Below are 27,082 nucleotides of genomic sequence, written 5' to 3'. Positions count from 1 at the left end.
GTTACAGTTTGAGTGCTTTAATTGGCTTCTGGTAAATTAGATTAATTATATGATAAATATGATATGATAAATGATAATAACTCTCTTACAATATGGTGACTGTTTCTATACCCGCCATCCATCAATCGTCTACTGCTTTATCCTACAAATGAAGGTTGTGGCCTATGTAATCTCTGTTTACATAGGCGTGGTACACCCTGGACAGTTAGAGTGTCAAATTTACATCATAGTGCATGTTTTTGGACTGTGGGAGGAAACCAGAGAACCCTGAGAAATCCCACGCACGAACATGCAAAATCCATGCAGAAAGGCTCTTGTTCCCATCAGGTCGCGAACCGGGGTCATTTTGCTGCAAAGGCAAGAGTGCTTCTGTACCCAGCATGTAAAATATGAATTAAACATTAAAGTATTTTATTTGTGCAGCTATTCTTCTTAGGACACTGCACTGACTTCCATTCAGACAACCTAAACAAAGTGTTATCCCTGACCCTAACCATAACCAGTTAATAAAAAAAATATAACTACTTAAAGAAATGAGGTTATGCCTCATCAGGGCCAGGTTTATGTCTCCAGGAGGACGACTGGTTGGGAAGGATGGGAATCGGTATCAGTCAGTATCGGTCAAAATTTTCAAAATCACTGGATCGGGATCACATATCGGGACAGATAAAAATGTAAAATTCGATACAACAAAAAAAAAATCCTATATATGGCATGCTTCACTATGCATAGATGTAAACGTAAATAGAATCGGCAAAAGAATTTAAGCTGTGTATTTCCTCTTTGTTACACATTTGGGGAATTACGTCTTTGTCAACGACACATTTTGTGCTGAGTCATTTCAAAGACTCGTTGAAATGACTCCGCACAAAATGTGTCGTTCACAGCTTCATAGTTCATAAAGGGTCTAATAATGACTATATCAGATCAATACTGGTAGATACTCGAGTTTGTCATATCTGTATCAGACACACAAGAGTGGTATGTCCCATTCCTGGTCTTAACAAGGTCGGTGTTTAAGCCAGTAAAGGTCCCGAAGAGGACACACACACAAACTGACACATTGACCTACTTTCTCAGCGTGCGCGCGCTCACTGATCTTGTGCTCTCTTCTCGTGGGACGCGACATGACAATAACAAATAAACAGTATTACACAAACACGCAGAGTACATTTTTTTTTATTACGGAGGGGTGAAGCTGTGCGTGTGTGTGCCCTGTTGACGTGGCTCAGTCCGGGCTGTTTTCATTTGTCTCCTTGCATGACGGCGTTTGGAGCTGCGGAGGACTGGAGCACATCCATGTTTCCCTCTGCTCACGTGTACCAGTGCACGTCAAGCTGTCGCTGAAGCCGAGAGGAGGAGAAGAGCTTACTTATTATGGGAGCAGCTTTTGCTGTCCTGCCTCCTTTCACCACTCCTCCACAGCCATGCCACCAAGTGTGCACCGGCAGACCACAGCACCAAGACGAGCAAAGTGTTTTTAAATCATCATAATGTGAGTAACAATGAATCGTTTTTAGTGGCGTTTGGTGTTGTATATTGTTTCATAAACTGTGTTAAATAAATGTGTTGTATACATGTGTCTGTGAAGTTCACCTGAGAACTGGGAGGTGGAAAAGGGCAGAGTTGTGTTGTATTTTAATGAAACGTCCAGATTTCTAGAAATGATCTGTAAACATTGACCTGGTGCCTCATGTTTTTCCAGTAAAGCTTAGTTCAGTTCAGCTTTAACTGTAAAGGAACAACTTTCCCCACATAAATCATTTATAAATATAACATGAGCAAACATCTAGGTAGGGCAACTGCTGTGTTTGACATAGATAGATAGATAGATAGATCGATACATAGATAGATAATACATGAAATCTTTATTGCGTGCATTTGCACAAACATATATGTAATGAAAATGACATAAATACAGTTAACCACACACTACAATCACAGCAAAGAGAAAAATCCTTTCACCCAATATTTGATCCTGGACCTTTTGATGCTAACAATTTATATTCTCAATTGAAAACATGATTTGGATGATTTGGCTTGTCAAGTCGCGGACCATTACATAATACATAGATTTCATATACAATACAGTAGGGCAATTGCGACCCTATCGCAATAATAACAGTTGTAATTATCTATTTATTGACATGTGGAAGCAACCGTGTGTTTATTCAAATGTTTCAAGCTCAGTATTTACCATTGGAGCCTGTAGCTAAGTTGTTAGTTAGTGTGAATTTTAAATACATGCACTGACCCTCAGACATTTACAGGAGCATTATCCTTAAATAAGTAAAGATAAAGAATAGAAATAAATACATTGAATCGTGTCAGCTCAAAGATTAAGACAGTAATTATGTGGAAAATAACAGTCCCCATTAATGGACCTCATTGCTGTGAAGATGGCATGGAGGAAATGACGTAGAGGTTTTGGATTTGTGATTTTTTTTTTGCATGCTAATAGACTACATGAGTATATAATCAGACTGAGAGAAAGAATACTACCACAAGTCTGGGACACATCTCAGTCATAAGGCTTCAGCATCACATTTGTTTTTGTTGGCCACTTGTTGCCACAGCCTCTGAGGTGAGTTTTCCGTTATTTTATAACCAAATTCAAATCAGTGTTTGATGTCTGATAGACATTTCAGGGCACGTTGTATCAGTTGCGGTAAAATGATGAGCGGTTCTCTGTAGTTCTGTCTGTGTTTTTTAAAGAATGCTCTGTGGATTTAAAAAAAAAAAAGTTCTACAACAATGTTGTAGACCATGAATGATATTTCCATGCAACAAAAAAGCAATTATATCAAACATGTCATCACATGTTTGATATAATGAAATCAGCACAGATCTATGTTTGCCAAGTCTAATACTCATATTTTATGTAATTTTATTAGACACTGAGTTACACAAAATACCTCAAAGAATACTTGAAGTACAAAAGTTGAAATTCAGCATTGAAGAGATTAGTACAACTAACCTCCAATGTTAAGCACTAACAACCGATATAGTAACCAACATGTGCATTTAGTAAAAGAGAAATACGTTATATTGTGACTTGTGTACAATGTAAAAGTAGGTTTCATTCTACTTTAATAATATTGTATATCATAGAAACAAATCAAATATGCTGCGTACGTTTTAATGTGAATATGCTATTGTTGTTGCTGTAGAGATTTAGAAACATTCCTGCTCTCTTATGACCCCACAGTGAGCTGGCTTGTCTGAAAATGAAACGAGGACAGACAGGTCTCATTTCAAAGTGCCCGACCTTCTCCTCCCACGAGGAGAGAACTAAGAGACAGAAGTGGGGGGCGTCCAGCTTCGCTCTGTCCCCAGCAGAGGACTGGGGCAACCTGCCCCACCACGTTGTCCTGCAGATATTCCAGCATCTGTCACTCATAGACCGTGCCAGGGCCTCGTCTGTGTGCCGCCACTGGAATGACGTCTTTCACACCCCCGACCTGTGGAGGAGGTTTGAGTTTGAGCTCAATCAGCCGGCTACGTCTTACTTGCGCTCCACTCACCCTGACCTCATTCAGCAGATCATCAAGAAGCATGCACAGCACCTGCAGTATGTTAGCTTTAAGGTAAAAGTCAACCCCCCCCCCTGCATTTTCACAACACAGCTGCCTTAAAAACAGTATGTGCCCTCCTTAATCCCAACCATCTGCTGTGGAATCAGTCATGACGCATCAGCAGTCATAGCATTAGCAGACTTAACACATCCAGGCTGAAATGATTCTTACACCTCTATCTCTAATTTAATGTGTGTGGGTTTTTGGTGGATCGATTGCTGGTAAATCAGGTGGACAGCTGCATAGAGTCTGCAGAGGCGGCCTGTGACATTCTCTCCCAGCTGGTGAACTGCACCATTAAAACCCTGGGGCTGATTTCCACAGCACGGCCAAGCTTCATGGACGTGTCTCAGGTAAGACGCAGCTTCTGTTTCATGTGCACCTGTGAATACTGTTACTGCTGCCCTACTTGTTACACATAAAGATGGGTTAGTCACATCAGGTGTGTCAGTTGCTTGCGTGGAAGTGAGGATGGATGGTGGGTTTTTTTTTTAACAAAGATAACTCTGGGAATTATTTAAAATCATTTGTTCCTCCTCAGGCTCACTTTGTGTCTGCACTGACGGTGGTGTTCGTCAACTCCAAGTCCCTCTCCTCTATCAAGATTGATGACACGCCAGTGGACGACCCGTCCTTAAAGGTGCTGGTTGCCAACAACAGTGACACACTTAAGTTGCTGAAGATGAGCAGCTGTCCTCATGTCTCCCCAGCAGGTCAGTACACCTTCTTGTTAAAGGATTATGTCATTTTGCTTGCTGGGTGTCCAGTAATGAGAAGAGAGGAAGAGAGACGTGCAACAATACATAACAAGTGTCCGGGGCACAGCTTGAATTAGGACATTATGGTCCGTGTCTTAAATTTCTAGGCCACCAGAATGCCAGTTGTCGCTGTACTAACTGTGACCATCTAATAGCACAAATACATCATTAAACATTTTAAGCACCTGCAACAAGGCTAGCAGCTCTGGAAAAATACAAGAACAAAAAATTCAGCATGTCACCATCCCAGTGTAGCACGCCAACATTTGCCAGTACCAATGCATATTAGATTAGCTGATGGGAACATTTTGCAGATACAACATCAAACACCAAAAGTGTTATTCCTATTTAAACGTTGATTTGTCTTTTACTGTGGAAAGTAAAAGTCGAACATGTTTCTGTAAGTGTTGAGAGTTGAGTCTCTCAACCAAAAACTTATGGTGTAAGTAGAATGATGAACAGCTAACTGTTTTTAAATTAATGCTCATTATCAAGGTGGTTAACACTTAAATTACAGTATAGTGACAACATGGTAATCCATCCGTCCATCATACCATCTTATTTTCAAAGTAATATCCAGCTAATAATTAAGGAGAATGACGATAGGTGACCAAAGTCAATAATTACTATATTATAAAGTTGAAATTGATCCTCCTTTATGTCCCACACACACATACCACTGTCATTACTAACCATAATCCATGGAAAATGGGATTACCATAATAGTACAACATTATTATCACACAATTACCACACAAAAGTGTTTGCTCCAGTTTAAGTCCTGTAACCTCTCCTCTTTGTCCACAGGTATCCTGTGTGTGGCAGACCAGTGCCATGGTCTAAGGGAGCTGGCGTTGAACTACCACCTCCTGAGTGATGAGCTCCTTCTCGCCCTCTCCTCTGAAAAACACGTTCACCTGGAGCACCTGCGCATCGATGTGGTGAGTGAAAACCCCGGCCAGACACACTTTCACACCATCAAGAGGAGCAGCTGGGAGGCCTTGGTCCGACACTCACCCAAGGTGAACATCGTCATGTACTTCTTCCTCTATGAGGAGGAGTTTGAGCCCTTCTTCCGCGAGGAGACCCCCGTCACCCACCTGTACTTTGGCCGGGCGGTTAGCAAAGAGATGCTGGGCCGCATCGGACTGAACTGCCCTCGGCTGGTGGAGCTGGTCGTGTGCGCAAACGGCCTTGAGCCCCTGGACGAGGAGCTGATCCGTATCGCGGAGCGCTGCAAAAGTCTGACGGCCATCGGGCTAGGCGAGTGTGAAGTGACCTGCAGTGGCTTTGTGGAGTTTGTGAAGATGTGCGGGGGCAGGCTGACTCAGCTGTCAATCATGGAGGAGGTGCTGATCCCAGACAGCAGCTACAACATGGAGCAGATCCACAGTGAAGTGTCCAAGCACTTGGGTCGCATGTGGTTCCCTGACATGATGCCCACCTGGTAGGAATGAAGCCACAGTGGTGAGAAATATTTGCCTTTGATGGACTTACTGTACGGATATTACATGAGCGTTGTGTGTTCACAGTTATACATTTTATTGTGAAACAGTTGTAAAGCTTGTGTTGTGCTCCTTTTGGACAGTTGGCCTAAGTTTAAGCCTCAGACAGCTCATCAGTCCTCAGTGTTGTCGGCTGGTTCATGAGAAGTTGGGTCATCACTGTATTTTTTATACCTGCAGTGAATGTGATATAAGAGACATAATTATTTATTTTTCGTGTACAGACTTTTATTTTCAGGATTGCTGTTCTGTGAGCACACGGCTTTGTTTAAACGCATCAATATTGTGATGTAAAATTTGGGATGTATCATTTTCAACTTACCTTTAAATTCATTGGTTGACCTGAGCTTACATTCAATGCCACATTTCATCATGATGTGAAAAGGCTGTGGCTCTGCCACCTGCTGGTTGATTTGTGTTACAGCCATCACACCGTCACATGTCCGTCCAGTTCTTATTTTGTTTTTCTTCATTAAATATAGCATCAGCATCGTCTGCTACTTCTGAAGATTCAGTCTGAGGTGCAGAGACTCACCTGGAGTCAGTGTTTTAGAGAGTCGTGCAGACGGAACAAGAGTTTCCAGTTGCGTTTGAAGAAGTCATCCATGCATTCTTGTCAAACACAATAGTCTTTTGTGCTCTCGTCTATTTGTGTCAGAAGAGATTCAAATATTTCACCCTACAGCATTTTCTTTCACGTTTTAATTGCTGGGTTGTCAGCTAAATTATGTAAGGCTTAAGATGATGCCACAACCTAAGTCTGCTTTTGACATTCAAGTGAATGGTCATAGTGATTGTCTCTGTCAAGTCAACACAAAACACCTCTAAGTAGACATCAGTCTGAGAAAAAGACATGAAGGCTTTAAGACTTGATGTCTTTACTGTTCTTTAAAAATAGGGGCCACATATTGGGTAATACGTGTTTCATGTTTCATGGTATTTCATTTATTTTACTACATGGTCAAAATGTAAATTAAGTACCTTTCCGAATCATACCATGTGATAAATTAAAACAGCTTTGTATTTAAAATGTGTGTCAATTTAATGTAAAGTTAACATATGTTTGTGTTATTGTGATTTAGGCTCGCTCAGGTCTGTGCTTCACTGTAGCTGCCCTTTTTAAACGTATGCACTCAATTCTCAGTCGAGACCTGTTTCTCTGACTTTGTCCCATTTGACCTTTTTGCAGCTCATTGTTCTCAACACTAGAGGGCAGCAGTGACATAATTGCCGGCAGTGGGACGTTATGTAAGCAGGACTGCTGCTGTATAATGAAGTAGGGAAATGCCAATTATAACTCAGCCCTTTTAACAAGTGGATTTGTCTTGTGCATACTCCATTTCCATAAAAAAAAGGCATCCGACGTTACAGCTCAGCAGCCTTTTCTTCAGATGCCTTTGAATTTACGTTTTCACTTGTTTGATGTTGCATCTGAAATTAAACAAGACAACATCTCTGTGTCACACACACACACACACACACACACACACACACAGACACACACACACAGACACTTGATCATTCTTTTAATGCATTTTAACAGCAAATTAAACAGTTTTGCGATAAAACTAAAGTCACAGACCCAGCTTAGGAAAAACACGTTTTCAATACAGGCAAAATGAATGAAAAGTATGTGAACCACACATTTGACAGGACGTAATGTGACTGTTGGGGATGTCTTTCTAGGTGAGTGGAAAAATATTAAACCAGCTAAGCATTTCGATCTGGAAAAGTGCTTCTTTTTTGGAGGGGTGGGTGGTAATTGGGTTAGCACCCATCAGGAAAGTAACAGGCTTATGTGTTCACTGTGGCAGCTTGTTGTGATGACTGTGAGGAGGAGAGGACCCACTTGCCTTTAGTCAAGCGGTTTATTACAAAATGAACTCATCATCTCAATCAATGATTTGTCACGAGAAGAGGAGAATTTCTCCCTGACTGCCTTTACATAACACCACCTCCCCCAGCCCTGAGAAAAGGAGACATTGCTCTACACAGCATGGAATGAATCCACTTATGAGCCAGTTCAGAGTATTTACAGTTTTCTGAATAAATAATAATCATCGTGTTGCCTTTGCCCTTCAAGTTACCAGTGAATCTTTTGTGTGTCCAGGCCCCTGATAGTTCTCAGTGATGACATTCGGAACAAATTCATCCTCCAGGATATCAGAGGCGCTGGGAGACTGAGGAGAATTGTCCATAGGGGTCTCCAGGGTGGGAGAGGGTGGGCTAGACAGCCTGGAGCGTTTGACATACCCTCCGCCCCTGAAACCCCTCCACTCCTTGATGCATAGGTCCCTTTCGCAGGAGTTCAGCCGGTCCAGACACCTGGCTTGCAGGAGTGGGGAGGGAGTGATAGAGTTCCTCAGCACGTGAAACATGTACCTGGGGGAGAGAGTGTGGTGGTGAGAAAGTAGGCCATTGAAAATATGCAGCACTTTGATGTAAATCAGAGCATTCCCTTTAAATTTCAGCACTCTCAGACGCATCACTAAGCGAGGGGGAGAAAGGCGCTGTGGTGCAGTCATTCCTGACCTTCACAATTAATGTTATCTAATTACAAATTGGCCTCGAATGTCTATGCTCCAAAACAACCACAGCATTTCATCTGCATGAGTCAGCATGAGAATAAATCAACTTAAACAGGAAGAGGAAGAGATCATCAGATCATCACCTGTGCAGCAATTGTGATTGTTTTAACTAAATGATTTAAATTAAAGCAGCCAGCATTGCAAACAATGCAAAGATAAAGGAAAAGTTGAAAAAAACGAGTTTTTGTTTGCCTTGAATCATCACGTGACCCTATAACATATAACACATGATTGTATCATAGTGTTTGACAGTGCTGACTCATTTTGCAATTTTCCATGTGTTAGTTTTTCCAGTGTGCGTATTTGTTGTGTGTTTTACATTAATGTAAACTGAATATCTCACAAAAGTTGTACAATAATTGTTAGTTGCTGCCCGAATTACAATGTGACACCTGGCGATGATGCTGTTTTTATATACAGTACAAGTTAATTTCAATTAAACCCAGAAAACTAGAATTCTCTTTTCACTTTTCTTACATTATTTACACATTATATAATAATATAATATTATTATTATTATATAATAATAATCAAAAATAATATCCAAATCTAATTCATTTATAGAGGGCATTTAAAACAACATAGTTGACCAAAGTGATGTAGAGTAATAAAGCACCTAAACATCTAAGAATGAATAGATCTGTAATGTTAGAATAGGTAATTATAAACAACATATAATTTGATTTCTAACGAATTTGATAAGTTTGTTTGTTTGAATGCTGTCACAGTTACATGATATGGTATAAATGTATACATATATTACGTGTGTACCCATCCTATTTTTTTATGTATTTTCTTTTATCCCTTTTGGACCCTATTGCGAGCCTTTAATAAAGTTTGAGAATAAAAAAGCTACGATGGTGATATAATTACATTATATTACTTTTCCTCTCCTGGGTTTTCAGAGTGCCAGACATAGGGAGAATAACAGTGATTGTACCTGGGCAGCAGAGCCACCACAGTGGTGATGATGCAGATAAGGTAGAAAATGGGGTTGGCCATCTGGCTCTGGAGGATCCAGTACGGGTTGGATGGAGGGTTACAGGTGATGCAGATGGCGCTGTAGGCCAGTGTCACAATGAAGTACAGCGCCACACTTCCCAGCATGATTGCCCAATGAACCACCGTCTGCAAGACAAACGTGTAAGGCAGCAATAAGGTATGATCGCGTCTGTAACGACCACATCACAAAAAAGTGAACCATGATGTGTCTATAAAAGTGGAGTAAATTAGCCTTCCAATGCGTCAAACAACTTAATGGCTGGAGTTTTACCACAATTATATCTACAAACAGATATCCAACGATTCACCACTCACCCAGGACTTGATCTCTATTGACAGATGCAGCAGGATAGTAAATAGAGAAATAGTGTTCAGAGGAGTTCCAAAGGTAAAGATATCAATGTCTGAATCCTGGTATGCCTGAGAGAGTAAAGCACACGTTGTCAAATTTAAGGCAGAGCACAGACGGGTAAAATGACTGGGAGGATGCTCCATGACAGATGTGAGGATGTTTTTCCTCACCAGGTAAGGAATAAAGAAGCACACCAGACTCTGGTAGAAGGCATCCAGAATGGAAATCCAGAAAGTGGTATACGTGTATTCCTAAAACAGTACACATACGTTTAAAATACAAAACAGTACAAGCAAAATATTAAGACCCTGACACCGCAAACATGTAGCTATCAGGAGTCACAGGCAAGTTACTTAGAAAGTGTAATAAGTTAATCATATCATATTATACTTAATACACATAATAGTATTATCAATTACCTAATATCAAAAGTGATTTATACTACATGTTAAATTACTATATTACTTATTTAAATACAGTCAGAAAGTACAAGAAGCAGAGCTGCAAACATGGCGGCCTCTTTCCCAATCTTTGCCGTTTTCTGCACATTCCTTGTGATGTGACCTGCCTTATTAATGTAATATTATTACTGTTATCCTGTACTCTACTTGTTGCTGGGTAAAGTAATACTCCTCAAGACAAAGAGGCTATAACGTCACTGACCCCTGACCCCTGTCCAGTCCTATAGAGTTCAGGAACACCCATCAGTATCTCAGCAGAAACATCTTTGTCCATGATCCCAAACATGATGGGCGGTACGGAGGTGAAGAACAGGTTGAAGAAAATCATCAGCCAGTAGTCGATCATGGCGGTGCCAGAGAAGCCGCAGAAGAACTGGTACCAGAAGAGCAGGTTCACATAGGCCTGAAAGACAGTCGGAGCTGCACATGATGAGTTGGAGGAAACCACAGGCGGCGTGTTTGATGAAAGAGCGGCGCTCTAATGCAGCAACGAGACTCACCACGTTCTTGTAGAAGAAGTAAATGATCATGTTGGCTAGTCGTGAGTAGCACCAGTGTCCATGGACCAGAAGAAGTTTCCTCAGGTGTTTGAAGCGAGATATAGCAAAATCACTCGCCATGACTGCCTGCGGATGACAAAGGCAAGTCGTCATATGTCGTGAACCGACAGGAGCTCGACATTTACGAAACAAACAAAAATCCTCAGTTCACACCTGCATGCCCTCCTGACCCGAGATCCCAACGCCGATATCGGCTGCTTGGATCATGTTGACATCGTTTGCACCATCACCTGAAGCCACAGAGAGGATAAGAACATGCAGTTATGAGGATCAATAACCTATTTAATGTGTATTATGCAAAAAAAAACAAAATCACTCTCTTGATGTTGTGACACCAATCAGAGAATCTGAATGGGAAAAATAAAAAGTATAATCACAAGTAATCTATTATTATCAATGACAAGGGAAACAACTACTCAGCATGATTACAGACAGATTTTGTTGCTCTATTCAACTAATTTTAAAACAACATACAATTTGTTGTGTTATAAGGTGTTTAGAAAGTTCAAGGTCGAGGTCCTTACCCACAGCGAGGGTCATGACCTTGAGTTTCTCCCGCACCACCTTCACCACTTTGCTCTTCTGTAACGGCGTGACTCTGCAGCAGAGCACAGAGCGGCAGCGCCGCGCCAAGTCCACGAAGCGGCTCTGCAGGTCCGAGGACAGAGCCATGGCCAGGGTGCGTCCGTCGATCACCAGAGAGATGTCGGGGGTTGTGTCCACGTTACGAGGGTCTGCGCTGTACCTCCTCACCTCCTCCAGAGTACAGTCCAGGATGGATGTACAATTGAGCTGCAAGACAACACCTACTTATTTTTCTAATCATTTTCATGACGTTCATGATTACAATTACTTGTAGAAAATAAAAGGCATAAACATTTTGATCAGAATATTGATGATTTTGGTCAATCTTTCGAATCTTTGATAATGCTGGTTCCAGCATCATTAGAGTGAACACTTTGTGTTTGCAACTTCTCCTGCTGCAGCATTGTCTCTCGCTCTCTCACACACACACACATGAATCCAGACAATGTCTGCAAGACTGTGAAACTTTTATCTTTTAGCCAAGGAAGCGGGTAGGGACATCAGACTCCTCAGGTGAGCAGGTGAAAGCAGGTGAAAGGATGAATCTCGGTCCGTATTTCAACAGTCTGCTGCCATCTGAATTTACAAGAGCAGCTGTTTTGCTTTCCCTCCGTCAGTTGTGACATAAAATACAGCACTGGGAGTGTCGCCACAGACATGGAAACACAATACTGCTATGCTGAGAAACACGGAGAGAGCCACGTAAAGCTGAAAGGGCTTAATCAGCACTGTGTGCAATCATTTGACAGGGGTTTTAATGTAATGGACATTAGTTTACATGTAAAAGTTACACGTTACAGCTTTGACGAAACAAAGCACTCAGAGAGTGCAACCCAACCTGGCAAGGATTCCCACATCATCGATTCACTGCTCTCTGGAAATGTTAACTATACATTTCCAGAGAGCTATATAACTATAACTATATGCTGTAGAGTCATATTCATGATGTGTGACTATAAGCACAGACTCATCACTATTGTCTGTAAATAACCCCTGCTTCTGTGTCAAAAGGAAAACTAACATGATTTACTTTTTTTTTTTTTTAAATGGGTCACATCCTGATTTTATTCATCTGATCCGTCTAATGCTGGCTAAATTTCATTAGCTGTGGTACACGGATGATAGTGGGAGTGCAGTGCATCCCTTAAGTGGTTCTGGAGTTACAGTGGTTAAAAAAAAAAGAAGAAAAAAAAGTTCATTACTAATATGCCTCCACTCTGGATCACAAGAGAAGGCTGTATTTCCTCTGAGGGTTCAATATTAGACTTGGTAATTAGATATAAAAGCATGAGGTGTTGTGTTTAGGGAAGCCCACTCCATTCATCATCAGTGACTGGTCCCGTCTGAGAGAAGCACAGCCGCTCCTCTGTTCCAGAAATCTCCCCATATATCCGTTACAACCGACAGGTAATTCTGGCCTATTTGATTGCAGGGATGATTAGACATGGTCGGGTTGTTATGAGGGGCTCATTCATGTGCTACCACGTCTTTAATGACCTCAGAAAAGCACAGGCTCACAGCTGACATCTTGCGACCTTTAGTTAAAAAGATGTAGCCACTTAAACTGGGAGGAGAGGAGTTTCCGAGTTTAAACCTCTTCAACTTGGAAAACATGTGACTTAACCTGAATGTCCATCAAAAGAAAACAATAACAACAATTGTTTTTTTTAAGCTTCCATCACTGTCATGTGTATGTCAGGGTTGGATGGACAGGTTTGTCACTGGCATATTTTTTATCCATAAGGCAACTGTGGGTTTATTACCGCCGTACTTAGGGTCTAACATTACTTCTAAAAGTGATGGAAATTATGACCTATGCTTGCAGGATGTATTTTCATTAAATTTCCCAAAGGTCTGTGCTGAACTGGGGAAAAGGCGTCGAACTTTCTTGCTCCATCAGCTTGGAACAATTTACAAAAACAGCTGAATCTTAGAGGCTCGTCCAACCGAATGTTTTTTAAATTAACTTTGAACAACATGGAGTCATGTAGCTGTAGATGTTTCACCTGAATCACATTGACCTGCTTTATCACAGAATGTTGTCAATCGTATGGAGCACGTTACTTAATGCATCGTTCTGTTTTTTCCTTTTTCTTTTGGATTAATATTTTAGGAATACTATGATATCGTATCTCTCTGTAAATGCTATAAATGGTATTTGTTATTCTGTCTGTAAACCTGTTGAATGTGCTGCTGCTGCTGCTGCCGTTTTGGCCAGATATGTTTAATCTCAATGAAACCTTTCTGGTTAAATAAAGGTTATAATAATAAAATGGTAATCTGGCACAAAATATGGATTATGAAACTTGCTCTGTCTTCATATGATTAAAATGCAAATGAATATAAATGGACCTGTTAATATTTGGCCAAAGTTAGTCCTTCTGCTTATCAGTATTGGAACTGTTACTTTAAAAAAGTAATTAGTTACAGTTACTTCTCACAACTGAATTTGTTACTGAGTTACAAATTATAAAAGTAACTAGTTACTTGGGAAAGTAACTATTGCATTACTTTCAAGTACATTTTAAGTGTTCAAAGTATTTGGTCCCGTTAAACAGAACTTAAAATGCATGTTTGGATTTTAAATCCAATTATTATTTATGATAAATCTGAATATTATAATGAAATGGACATTAAATGGACTTAATACAATACAATATCATTAATTCCCTTCACGAGGAAGAGCAGTAAAACATTTTTTTTTGGCAGTTACGGTACCGGCGTTGTCATGATTGAAACAGTAATTTATTAGATTACGCGTTACTGAAAAGAGTAACGCAGTTAGTAACGCTGCTAATTTTCTAACTCCGGTACTCCAATCACTACTGCTTACACAAACCTTTTTTTTTACCAACAACAAACCTAATATTTGTCCTTGCATAAATAATTTGTTAAATCGACCCCCTTCCTTAAAGCTGTAGTGTGTAAGTTTGAAAAATGTTCCTATACTGCTGTTTAAGCCTGTTTCAGCTCCACAGGAGCCACTGTATGTGTTTCTCAGTGTTGCAGTTTTCGTGTCTCCGATAACATCCGTGCACTGTACACAGAGGCAAACGTTTTACGTCACAACTGATGGCTGAAAACACCAAGAAACGCCAATGAAATGTTTCAGAAGTGGATTCTACTGTTAGAAATAAACCTGTTGGTGTTCGTCCGACGTTGAAAATGTGTGCTCCGCCAATAGAAGTCAAAACAAATCAAGTGCTCCCCCTGAACAACTGTCTGACTATGTGCCAGCATCACAACACAGCTCATATTTTCAGTATGGAGAAGTCATGCTTCATTAAAAGCTGCGTTAATTGTATTAAACAAATACAATTGTCATACATGGCAGAATGTTAGAGCTCTCTCTCTATGTGTGAGTGAGGAGGTGGTAATTACTCAGAAGTCCTCAGGGGGGCGATAAACGTTGAGCACTGGAGCTTTAAAAATATATATACCAAGTTTGGTAAAATCTCAAATATATAAATACACTGATTTAATCCCACATCTGCTCTTACACACTCAGAGTAGTAGAAATAATTATATTTTAAAAATGTTAGAGAGTAGTATTTGACGATCAACTCATTTTTTTCTAGCTCAAATTGTGTGAAATATTTTACAGACATGTATCCTTTCACATCAAGCAGCTGTGAATCAAACAAGCCTCGTCACCTTGTTTTTGCAGCTCATGTTAATCACCAGGTCTTCCTCCTCTAGCAGCCTGCAGGCATAGCCGATGTTGACAGCTGTCTCCGGCTTGTCACCAGTCAGCACCCACACCTGGATCCCTGCCTCCCGCAGAGCCAAGATGGTGTCTGGGACGCTTTCCTGGAGACGGTCCTCAATGCCTGTCGCCCCTACAGGAGGACATATGTCAAAAGTCACATTCTATGATCATCGCACAAATGTACAGTGTGTGTTCCGTGTGAATTTTTGGTGCTGCGCTGATGTGCTGTATGTTACCCAGCAGGGAGAGATTTGTCTCCAGCTGCACAGCAGTGTCCATCACAAGCTCCTCTCTCTTTTCTATAGCAGCCAGAGCTTTGCGTCTGCTCACTGACCAGCTCTCAAACTCTTCATCACTCACAACCTGCAACACATGCAGAGAAAAGAGACTGAACACAACTATAGTGCTGCGTGACACCATAATATAATGTATTTGATTCTGCACCTTCTTCGTAATGCAAAGTGTACGTAGCCCCTCTTTGGCATAGCAGTCAAGGAAGTACTGCGTATCAGTTGCTATATTCTTCTGACTCCCACTCAGATGTTCTGGAAATAACATGATATAGATGCAGTTATAAAGTTCTATCTTTAATTATAAAGTGACCCACTTTTTCTCAGTATTGGCAAATACATGTGAATAAATAATTTTGTGTGAACACACCTGCGTATGGTGTACCAAGCAGCTCCATGATGGCATAGTCTGCACCTTTAGTGTACAGCACATACTCTCCAGTCTTTGGGTGTCGCACCAAAACAGACATTCTCTTCCTGTTGGAGTCAAAGGCTAAGGTGTCCAGCACCTCAAACACCAGGTCCTCCCCAGATGGGAGCCTCACTGTCACACTGTCAGGAGTGCGGGCCAGCAGAGTGAAGCCATATGCCTTGGCTGCATACACCAAGGCGGCCTCGTCTGGACTCTCTGCCTCGTATCTCACGTTATCTGGAGTCAGTGCAGGCTTTTTGAACTGGGACAGAGCATGGAGTGAACATGTCTGGAGCCCATTGACGTCTTCAGTTTCCTCCCTTATTATAGAAGCATTAAAGTGGTCCTCCTCTATGACAGAATCCTCAGCACGTTTTTGCTTTGGTTTGCAACACCAGCAGGTGAAAATACGGCAAAAAGAGCTGGCCCTTTTCATCCAGGTGGACATAGTATCCAGAGGATTGTTTGTGCTGCTGGAGGGCATAAACAAACTCCCCTGAAACAAGAAGTCTTATGTCATTTCATGTTTTTAGAAGGTCACTTTTTTCAATATGATGTAAACAACACACCAAACGTCTACATATAGTGTCACCAAATCTACAAGCTCAACGGAAAAACACAGATTTCTCCCATCTGCCAGACCTCAGAAGAACACAATCAGGAGAAGCTGATGGTCAAATAAATAACTGTAGCCAATTAAGTGGAAACACTGAACCTTTAAAACTGGGGTTTTAAAGATGACAGGCAATTAAGTTAAGACCATTGAAGAGAAGAGGAGGAAAAATAGGATACATTTTGATGGTAATCAATTTAGCAAAGCGGATCACAAGAAAAATGGATCATTTATTGTTGTATTATTGATCACGTCACAAAGATTTATACATTTATACTGTATATAGGCTTAAAAACGTTTGTCAAGGTTTCTTTTTTAATTGGTATCATTGGTTAATTTTTGCTCCCGACTGTCCCCCTCATCTGTACATCCCATCCACAGACACAGCAAACAGAGTACTCACCCTCCGTCTCTGAGCTGTTGCCATGGAAACGAGCACAGTGTTGCAAATAGCAAGAGCCAAAAAAAAGTCCATGTAGGGCTCGTTCTCCTGTCTGCTGCCAATGCGGAACTCTGGCCTGCTAATCTGCTGAAGCAGCTTCCTGTCTGGAATCACCTCAGTTTCCTGTTGGGGTAGAAGTTAATCACTTTGTTAATTAAAAGCTTGTGGTGATAAACTCATTCTTGCTTACACTCAGCATTCACTGATTTAATGTGACTGGACCGTGGTGGAAGTTTGAATATCTTAACCTTTTCCTCTAGTTTTGTTTATGCACAAATGAGAGACGATAGCAGGTAGGACAGATGGAGCGACGGGAGGGCGTTTTCATTCATATAAAAAAGTCTGTTCTCTAAGAGACACAGTGTGAGAAAAGCTAAAGATAAGCCCTATGTCACAGCTTTTCTTTTGTCTTAGCCTGTTTCTCCAGGTCTCTGCTCGTTCCTCTGTGGACAAAAATAGACACAGAGTGACTGTACTTCATACCAAGACAGCGATGACTAATCTATACTGCACGTTTACAGTTTATGTCACATCAGGGTTTGTGCCAAATGGTGCCCAGCGTGACCATATGTCCCCTCACACACACAGGGGCAACTTTGAGCCAAAATGGATGTGCTCATTACTGACACCTAGCAGTTTGGCCATCTGCAGTGGGGACTGGGCCCACGATGACTTTTGACACAAAGCAGGGTGAAATCTGGGTAAACAAGAGGCAGCTTGAGTGTAAATTCAAACATGAAATATGTGTTGGGTAGGAATGCTTTGTTAGAAACTAGGCTAAACTTAAATGTCCAGTTTTTAAACTTGAACTATTTTTCATTTAGCAGAAATTAAAGATAAAATAATTAACTTACATTTTTAGAAGTGTATAATCATCTGATTTATGAATTGTTTTTCATTACCCCAGAGTTTTTTATTTATATTAGGAGCCGGTCAGCTCTTTGGATCACCATGTTTTTACAATAGCCCACAATGAGCAAAATAAACATCTTTTAAATTTTGATGCTGACTGAAGGCTACATAAGTTCTCACACTTGGAAGGAATGGGTGAGAAGAGGGATATTCAACTGCAACATGCAACTTCACCAATAGGTGTTGCTATATTTAACACACAGTAACGTTAACAATTGTTCTATTTCAGTATGAATGCATCTGTTAGAAAATGTCATGGCTCTGGTCAAATCATGAATCTTGAGACTCAGGAAAATGTTTACTGAATTTAAAAATCAAGTTGACTAATTTTCCCATAGACTTCCATTAAAACAGAGTAGTATTTTATGTACAGTTTTTGTTTGTTTCTTTGTTTTTGAAACTAGTGGAGCAGTTTATTTATGTACAGCAAAGTCTTGGATTCACCCAGCTCAAATTAAATAATCTGCCCTTCTCCTCCTTCTCCTGACAAAGCGACCATCTTACCAGTGGACTACTGAAGGCCACATCTCCCTTGGCATTTCCTGAAACCTTGCTCTTGTGTCGAATCCCAGGGTGAGGATGTTTGTCTCGAGGCTTGGCGTCCTCAGTGTCCAGTGACCATCCAGTCTGTGACGGCTGTGGCCGCTGGTTAAAGAGGACCTCATCCTCTGACTCTGCTTCTTCAAGGATATTTAGGCGTATGGCTGCAGAAATCCCCAAAACACACACAATATGCACACAGCTAAGATTATGTATTAGGTCAGGTCATGCTCAGATTTGTATATATATATATATACAAATGTTTGTATATTTGTATATATATGTAGATGTGGGCCTTTTGCTGTTGCAAAATGTCTTAACGTGAGGATTTACCATTCTCTTTGTGTGGGTACTCATTACCCATGATGGAGCATCTCCGAAACACCATCTTGTTTTCTGTGAGGGTGCCCGTCTTGTCAGAGAAGATGTACTGAATCTGGCCCAGGTCCTCCGTGATGTTCAGGGCCCTACACTGCATGCGGCTGTCTGTCTCCTCATCGTACAAATCAATGTCATTAGTGATGAAGAAGATCTGACCAACCTTCACCAACTCAATGGACACGTATAGGGAGATAGGAATCAGGACCTGGTGAGGAGAGAAAAGGAGAGAAGAGGAGAAGGTAAAAGAAGAGACAGAAGTAATTTATTGATTTTCAAAGGTTAATAAAAACGCATACACCCTGTAGCTCTGAAAAGTCTTACACACACCTGCAGCAGGATGATCATGGTAAAGAACATGTAGAAGCCAGACAGACCAGGACTGTCCAGGTGACCTTTGCTGTCTGGGACCAGGTAAGGTGGCACGCTGGGCAACGCCTGCAGCCATACAAAGTGACCTGCATGTGGGAGGACAGAGGGGATTAATCACACCCACTGACATGCAGAGAGGAGAGCTATTTTTAGCACCACACCTTCCCCTGTCTCCTCCCTTGTCTCCTGCTATGACTTTGGGCGTGAGGCCAAAGTGACAGTTTCTTTTTTTTAAAATAAATTGATGAATCGAAAATTAAACATCCCTGAGTCAGAAATGTAAAAGCATTAATCATGACCGCTCAGTGTGCTGGTTTTACGGTTAAGTTATGCACTTCATCACTGACCTACTGCCCCGATGAGACACATGGTGAAGAGGAGAATGAGGCAGAAGAAGACATCTATGTTCAGCCTCCGCTCTAGTCTGCTGCGCTTGTATCTCGAGCCATTGTTGTTGAGCATGGACTTGGTTTCATGCCCTAAAGGTGTGGTCAGAAGGTCTTGATTCAGTTCATGTGTTCACTGGCACACATTTCAAATGGTCAGTGAATGTCAAAGAAAAAAAATGTCAAGAAATAACAATAATTCTAGGCCATGTGTATCATGTCCTCTGTAATATTTCTGTACATTTGATTGTTTATTATTAACAGAGGTGGAAAGTAATTTATTACATTTACTCATGTTACTGTAATTGAGTAGTTTTGTGTACTTAAAATTTGGAATTTCACTTTTACTTAATGTTTCTTTTGGAAGTTCTGTACTTTGTTCAGTTTTAAATCACACCCGTTACTGAGTAAAAAAATGGTGGCCTGAATTAAAAAAATAAATGTATTAATAAATAAATAAATAAATGATGAGGACAGGTGAATTAAGGTCCCTCAGTGATTGAGAAAGTTAAAGCATTTGTGACCTTTGACCCATGTTGACTGATACATTAAGTGTTTACATATTTTATTTTGTCAGCACTTTAATTTGTAAAGGTTTGCCTTTAATTAAAAAATAATTAATGTGAGATTTGTGTCCCCTTGTTGACCTTGGTAAAAAGATAACTAAGTAACTTTTACTCAAATGTGCACATTTTAAACAAGCTACTTTTTTACCAGTACTTTTATTTGTACTTAAGTAAAATGTTGTCAAAATAGTGGTACTTTAACTTGAGTAGAATATTTCAGTACTCTTTCCACCTTTGTTTGTTTGATGACAATCATGATCCTCAAATGTTTCCAATCATGGTGGATCACTGAAAATGAAGTTTGGTTGTGAGTATAATGTCTTCAGTGTGCATACCTGCATACACCACAAAGCCCACAGCATGGTCCGTGTTTCTCACAGTGCAGCCTCGAAGCAGCAGACTCTCTATCCCAGCTCCCACCTTCTCCTTATCAGGACTCTCTCTGCAGGAGGAGAAAGTGAGAAACGTCCTTTGTACTGTCAGATCATGTTAGATATTCATTACGTCTCATATATACACCCCATTAGCAATTCTCCTGCTTTTCGGCCATGCCTGGCCAGTATGGGTAGACCATCTGTAAGACCTGTGGTGCCTGAGGAAATCGATTATAGTCTATTACAGCCCCAATGATGCCTCCGGTAGCATCAGAAAGTGCAGAGAGTGGGTTGCAATTAGTTTTGCTCTGCTGCTCTGAAACTGTTCGGGGAATCACTGCGATCCGTGTATTTGATACTCACACATAACATTTGAAATGGTTCAGATTGTTGTTGGGCTTCTCACACACTACCATGCCATTGAAGCTTTCAGGGTCAAATTCCAGATCCTGGGGAATTAGACAAAGTTTAAAGTCACTGCGGGATGAATGGAAACTTTTCACATGCTACTCAACCTGAACTTCAAGTATGACGTCGCCATTATTTCACGCCAGAAAGACAACATGTAAGGCATGTAAATCAACAGGAATGTTTTGTCGCCTGTCATTTACCATAACAGGTGATATGCAGTTTCCCGTAAGTACTTAAAAGTGAGACAGGAGAAATGATGTAGGAGACATTCCATACCATGGTGCAGAGGCCAGGCACCACCCTCCTCTGCTTCAGGTTGGTCTCTCCATCTAGGTTCGCTGTTTCTATCAGACAAACCCTGTTGGGGTCTGACGTGTGCAGGAGCAGGAGGTCTGCAGGGATGATCTCATTGCTAAAAACTTTTACAAAGTCCCCCACTCTTACGTCCTTCCAACGCCTCTCCGTGAATTGTCCCTCTTTCCTGGAATCAGAGATGGGAGATTCTCAGTTCTGCAACAATGAATGGATCAGTGATTGACTACTGCAGAAATAACTTTTGAAATTAAAACCTTTTTTGTGTGTGAATATAATGGATTGTTTTCTCTGCTATGACACTAAACTGCCCAAAAAATTGACATTTCTTGCCACATTTGTTTGTTTTATGTATTAATTATTCTATTATTATTATTATTATTATTATTGTTATTAGGGTTAGGGTTAGTCTGTTTAGTCTTCATGAAAAGAAACGATGTAACATTATTTATATGCTGTCCATATAAATAATGGGCCCTGATTGTGGAGCTTTTCTGTGTATACAGTGCAGGAACGGGCAAGAATCATCCAACATCCCACTGAATGACCAGGTTTTTTTTAGCACTATAATTCACTTCTGAAACTTTATCAGCACTGTGTGAACTCATTTGACAATGGTTTGAACACAAGTGACATTTTAAAACTACGCACCGCCACAGCTTAAAAAACAAAACAAAACTGTTAAATGAAATAATGACAAAAACTGCTCCAATTAGATACCATCAGTCACTTTTGACTTCTCAAATGAATCAAACTTGAAAGAAAATCAGTGCCACAGATGTCTTGAAGCGGGTTATGTGCCGGTGACAGAGACCTGCAGGTATGTTGCCCTGCATGTAGGACCTGATTATTGGGTGGTGGCCACATAACACCACACCTTGCCCCAAACAAAGCAAAGCTGAGGGGGAGTTGTGTATTTTTAGCATATTGTGTTTAGATTACATGTAGCAGGCTCCTCAAATATTCATACTGCTGACAGGAAAGGTTTCTCATAAGCTCTTCTCTCAGGTATATTTCTCAAATAAGTATGGTGTGTTTATAGTTTAGAGCTTAAACTTAAACTTAGTTCAGAACCCAGTTCTGTTCAGTACAAGTCATGATTTTGTGAATATGTAGAAAGCGAAAACAATGCATGAAACATTTGATGAAATAACTTAAGGGTTAACTTTTAAACCACAGAGAGGAGTAGCAGCTGTGAGCTGAGGAGACTGGTTTTAATGTTTCTCAGTGGGCAGCCAGAAAGATGACATGTTTGACAATGCAATAACAAAACCTGGCTCTCAGACAGCATGATAAACAGCTGGTGCGTCTCGTGTTCAGTGAGTTTGAGCTCAGGTGGATTGACAAGAGTTTGAGATTGAGACAAGATTGAGAGGATGACCCTGAAGATAAGGCATGTCACACATGAACACACGTCTGTGCATCCGAGAAGGTCTGATGAATGTATGTCAAATTCCTCTTGTCTCATATTTATATTTGTGGTCAGCTTTTTCATGAAACGCGAGAATGGACGGCAGATTGAAGAGCATCCTCTTTAATTAGCTTGCAGTGGTTTATTTGTGCTATCAGATGGGTAAACTTCACCAAGATAGAAAAAAGTCAATGTGGAAACCTTGAATTTATTAGAACTCCTCTCTCTACAAAATGTATTACCGGCTAGTTTACAAATAGTACATTATTAATTTGGTTTGCACCAGACCAACTTACAGAGTCCCGTAGCTAGTAAATTCATAGTGATGTGAAAGTGGTTACTCGTCGCATAAAGTGACAACAACAAGCTGGCAACCTAATCAGCATGCAAAGCAGAATGTAAACAGTGGCTGCGGAAGCCCATTGAGAAGCTGGCACAAAGCTGCTACCTGGCACACGGTGCTTTTGTGAACTTGTATGGTGTCCCCCACCACACGCTGCATGGACCCCGTAGCAAAATATCTCAATGAAACACAAACCTGAGGAAACAGAGGCAGAGTCCCGTTCAGCTCAATTGCTGATTTTTTGGTCACGTGGGGAAACGTTGCCGGGGAATAAGTATCTGTGTCATCATACTCGTCTAAATGAGCCATTTTTCCTCTTTGTGTTTTGTTCTGCTGGCAGCTGCGATGGATTATGAGCCAGTGGGACCCCGCTCACAGATAGAGAGCGGTGCGAAGGTTGTCGTGAAAACTATTTTGGTTGTCATGGAAGAAATCTCGCAGATTCTCCCATTTAAAGCCTACCACTATGTGCTTTTTGTCAGGCAACAATAAGAATATAAAAAATAATAACGATAATGATAATAAGATTTATATAGACATATCGCATAACTCCACCTTTGTTATTTGACTGAGGGGCCCGTCAAGTTTGGGGTGGATAACATAGCCTAAGGGGTCCTACAAAGACATCACATCATAGCCAGTGGTATTTGGCTTCAGGGCCCCAAGATCATCCTGCTGCAGGTGTGCGTAAGAAACTAATCAGATCTATAGGGTGAATAACAGTAGTGAAGATACTGGGACAGTAAGTATAAATATTTAGTTATTACTAAACTATATGAAAGTGGTAGTAAAAGTGGCGTAACCCATTTTAGACTGTGGTGACTAAAACCTGATTCATTAAACATGATGCTATCACTATTATTACCATATTCTCACCCGGCGTTTTAACTTTAAACTTGCTAAACAAGGCAGCAGGAGATCTTCAGCTGCTAAAATCACAGATTTTCTCTAGATGTGCTTTGGTGCAGGAGAGTGAGCGGTAGACAAGGCTGTCTAACGGTGTGATACATTTTTGAATATATTCTTACGGTGATTTAGGTGTATCATTTATCAGGTGAGCCTTTAATTAAGTAGATAACATCTGTTCTTCCCTGTGTCCCCTCTGGTAGGCATGTTTTCGGCGAGGGCCAGCATCCAAGGCTGGTTCCCCGCTGACAGCAGTGTGCTGTTGTTGTAAACAATGATGTCAGTACCTCTTACAACCACACTTCAAAAAAAAAATATGCTGAACTTTACCTCTAATGTGGGCAGATTCTTCACCAGAGGTATTTCCTTCCTCTCCAACATCGCGGCAGTGATCGGGTTGAAAACGACAGTGTTTATCCTACTTTTTTTGAATTATTCATTTTCACCACTAATTTAAAAATAGATAACCGTTAACCTTAGCGTCTTTGCTGATGTAACACCCAGATGAGGATTTCATCAAATGTGCACAATGCGATGGTAGGAGATGTTGTTGTGCAGCTCTTCAAAAGAGAAATAATCTCCCACACATTTTCTATTTCTAAGTCAAGAATTCCCACGGGGTGTTGAAACACAGAGGAGGTAACACACACACACACACACACACACACACACACACACAATCATGAAGATCTACACACTGTGACAGACATCAACACGCTGGATGATAAGAATCACACAACACAGATGTGGAGGTGCTGTTCATGCACCACAAGGGTTTCCACTTGTCACATCATACATGTTATGATTACACATTACACACATGCATTCAGGTCATGGATGCTTTTAAGTGGTTTACCTGCTGTAAATGAGGCACGGCGTGTTATTAAGCTTTCTGTCTGACTGGTACCTCCTGAAGTCCTCCCAGGCATCCTTCAAGGCCGTCAGAGACAGGATGACACAGATGGGGATAAGAGCGACCTCGGGCTGGAAAGCGTTCACGACGGGGATAAAGTTCAGAATGGCCAGGCCCACAAAGTACAAGTTTGCCAGGCGGTGAAACTGCTCAAAGAGGTTCATGGGGATAAAGAGGAGCAGGGTGTATTTGGTGGTCTTGATCGCATTACCAGGGAAGTAACGGTTGGGTTGCTTTGCCTTCTCTAGTCCCTCATAAGGTAGATTGGACACCAGGTTGCGGAGGTCCTTCTCTCGCGCCCTCTGACCTCTCCAAGCATCCCGGACCACAGCTAGGGGGCTCCTCCACGTCATTGCTCTTCTGTCTGTTTCCCTTTTGTTGTCCTCTTACCAACTTCTCCTTGCCATCCCGTCAATATTCATGGTTCCTTGGATTTAAAGAGACTATTCTTGGGCCCATCCTCTTCCTCTGCAATTCTTTGTGTCTCTGTGTGTGAGGCCTAATGCCAGGTCGAGACAAGTGACAACCGAACCCTCCTCTGAGTCCGCCTCTTCCATTGACAGGTAGGTTTGCATTCCTTGCATAGGAGCTGAAGTCTCACAGAGGTGACAAAAAAAAGGCTACAATGAACAGCCACTTAATACTTACTGACTTACTTAATACTGTGGTGACTGAGCACATTTTAATTTGACTAACTGTGATCTTATTTCAGCAAACTTACTCAACCAGAAGCTTGTTTTCTGCCTTTAAAATAGTCCGTCATATTGCAAAAGTGTGAGTCAGTGACTCTATGTGGTAGCTGTTCAGGTGTTTGTTTAATGTTTCTCATTAAAGGGATAGATCAGACACTAATGCTCTCACTGTAAACATGGCCGTCACCGGGGACAAACTGATTTTAGCCACTTGAATAAAGGGTCACCTCTGACTGCTGAAGTCTAAGATGTCTTATGAACATGTTGATTGCCCAATTTCACCATTACACAGAATTGTCAGAGTGGAAACTGTCACTCACCCTCCCAAAGTCCATCAAGTAAATCAGAATTTTAGAACAATGGATTTCAAACACATCATTCACAAAATAACACATTTGAACTTACTGTGTGGAGGCCAATTTTGTCTGTGGACTTTGGTGAGAGTGAGCAGTATGAGATCATTAACATAGAGCAGATCTAATAAGATGAGCCTTTAGTTAAGTGGCTAAAAATCTGCCTTTCCTTCTGTCCCGGTTGGCAGCCATTTTGACAGTGATATAGAGCATCCATGTCTCAAGCTGGTTCTCGGCAGTGCGCTCGGTGGTGTGCTGGACAAGGTCAGTGCTGACGACGAGCCGCTGCCTCGTATAACCACACCTGCACCATCCCTTTAATACTTTACACGGCGTCGTTTGTCCGGACAATGAGACAGTGAAACATGCCAATGCAACATCAACAAGACGCTGCAGCGTTTGCAGCAAAATGATCTGAAATGGCAGGACAACACAGAGCCGAGCACCTCCAATTCCATTTCTGCTGAGTGTGAACAATAGGCTGTATATAAAAAAAAGGAGAAAGAACTCCTTTTGAATTCTGTGAGAAAGTGAGTCTACCTCTTACTTGACTAACAACGTCAGTGAGCATTTTCCGCAAGAGATTCAGGTTTTCTTCAGTAGCACATCATATAAAGTTGTTCATATGAAAATAGATGATAAAGCACAGCACATTATGAGAGCACAGTGTGACTGACAGCTGATATCCTCAAATAGTCTGGTTGCAAGTGACGTCTCTGATTACTAGTTGCAAAAACCTCAACATGGCGCCGGCCAAATTGCTGATCTCAAAGCTTTAACACGGAGCTGAGATTCTTTCGGGTGACGTCGCAACCGGTGAGTAAACAGCAGAGGCCTCTTACACACCCTGAAGGCTTGATTCTTAATTGGTCCGTGTAAGAACCCTCTTAGGTGTGTGTGTGTGTGTGTGTGTGTGTGTGACAGACTACAACAGAGCAGCTTTTTTTTTTTACACAGATGGCAGGCATGTAGCACACCTTCCACTTCCTCATGTTGACATATGTTGTCTTTTCCAGAGCAGGCTGTTCTTCCAGTTTAAACAGGCCAGATTTGCACTGGGGCCCTTATTAATTGTGCTTAAATGTAAAACTCGGACACATTTACAGCCTCTTAAAAGTTTTTAACACAGATCTTGTAGGCGGTATTGGACATTTGGTTTCCTTTTTTAAGGACGGCACGCTGTTGCTCCAGGTGATTTATTTCGATTTCCTGGTTTTTTTTTTTGTCCTTGACCAGCTGATACAGGTTCACCTCTCCAGGCAGCTCTGCATGTTTTTCCATCACATATGTGTATAGCAGGGGGAGTGGTGACACGTAAGTGTGGCGTAAGACTAACACGTTGACTAAACTGTGGCGCAGCT

General features: G+C 41.2%; 2 protein-coding genes across 2 annotated transcripts; one reads left to right on the top strand and one right to left on the bottom strand.

Moving 5' to 3' along the window:
* Window positions 1–134: 134 nt before the first annotated feature.
* fbxl3l (F-box and leucine-rich repeat protein 3, like) lies at window positions 135–5,873 on the top strand. The gene is made up of 5 exons (XM_058649943.1): window positions 135–1,495; window positions 3,209–3,587; window positions 3,806–3,928; window positions 4,117–4,288; window positions 5,141–5,873. Exons 2-5 carry the CDS (start codon window positions 3,228–3,230, stop codon window positions 5,782–5,784), a joined length of 1,299 nt encoding a protein of 432 aa, XP_058505926.1. The 5' UTR covers window positions 135–1,495; window positions 3,209–3,227; the 3' UTR covers window positions 5,785–5,873.
* Window positions 5,874–7,916: 2,043 nt separating this feature from the next.
* On the bottom strand, window positions 7,917–25,257 carry atp10b (ATPase phospholipid transporting 10B). Its single transcript, XM_058650566.1, has 21 exons — window positions 24,620–25,257; window positions 21,068–21,272; window positions 20,744–20,829; window positions 20,342–20,448; window positions 19,402–19,533; window positions 19,013–19,140; window positions 18,638–18,890; window positions 18,269–18,468; window positions 16,814–16,975; window positions 15,756–16,293; window positions 15,540–15,640; window positions 15,332–15,458; window positions 15,041–15,225; window positions 11,326–11,593; window positions 10,955–11,031; window positions 10,742–10,867; window positions 10,444–10,644; window positions 9,951–10,031; window positions 9,744–9,848; window positions 9,367–9,554; window positions 7,917–8,220 (listed from the first exon to the last, which is right to left on the bottom strand). Exons 1-21 carry the CDS (start codon window positions 25,027–25,029, stop codon window positions 7,917–7,919), a joined length of 3,984 nt encoding a protein of 1,327 aa, XP_058506549.1. The 5' UTR covers window positions 25,030–25,257.
* Between the last annotated feature and the right edge of the window lie 1,825 nt (window positions 25,258–27,082).

This window comes from Solea solea, chromosome 14 (genome assembly GCF_958295425.1).
Source record: "Solea solea chromosome 14, fSolSol10.1, whole genome shotgun sequence".
Classification (NCBI taxonomy): domain Eukaryota; kingdom Metazoa; phylum Chordata; class Actinopteri; order Pleuronectiformes; family Soleidae; genus Solea; species Solea solea.
Note: the sequence above shows the minus strand (reverse complement) of the source record. Positions and strands in the feature narration are given on the sequence as shown.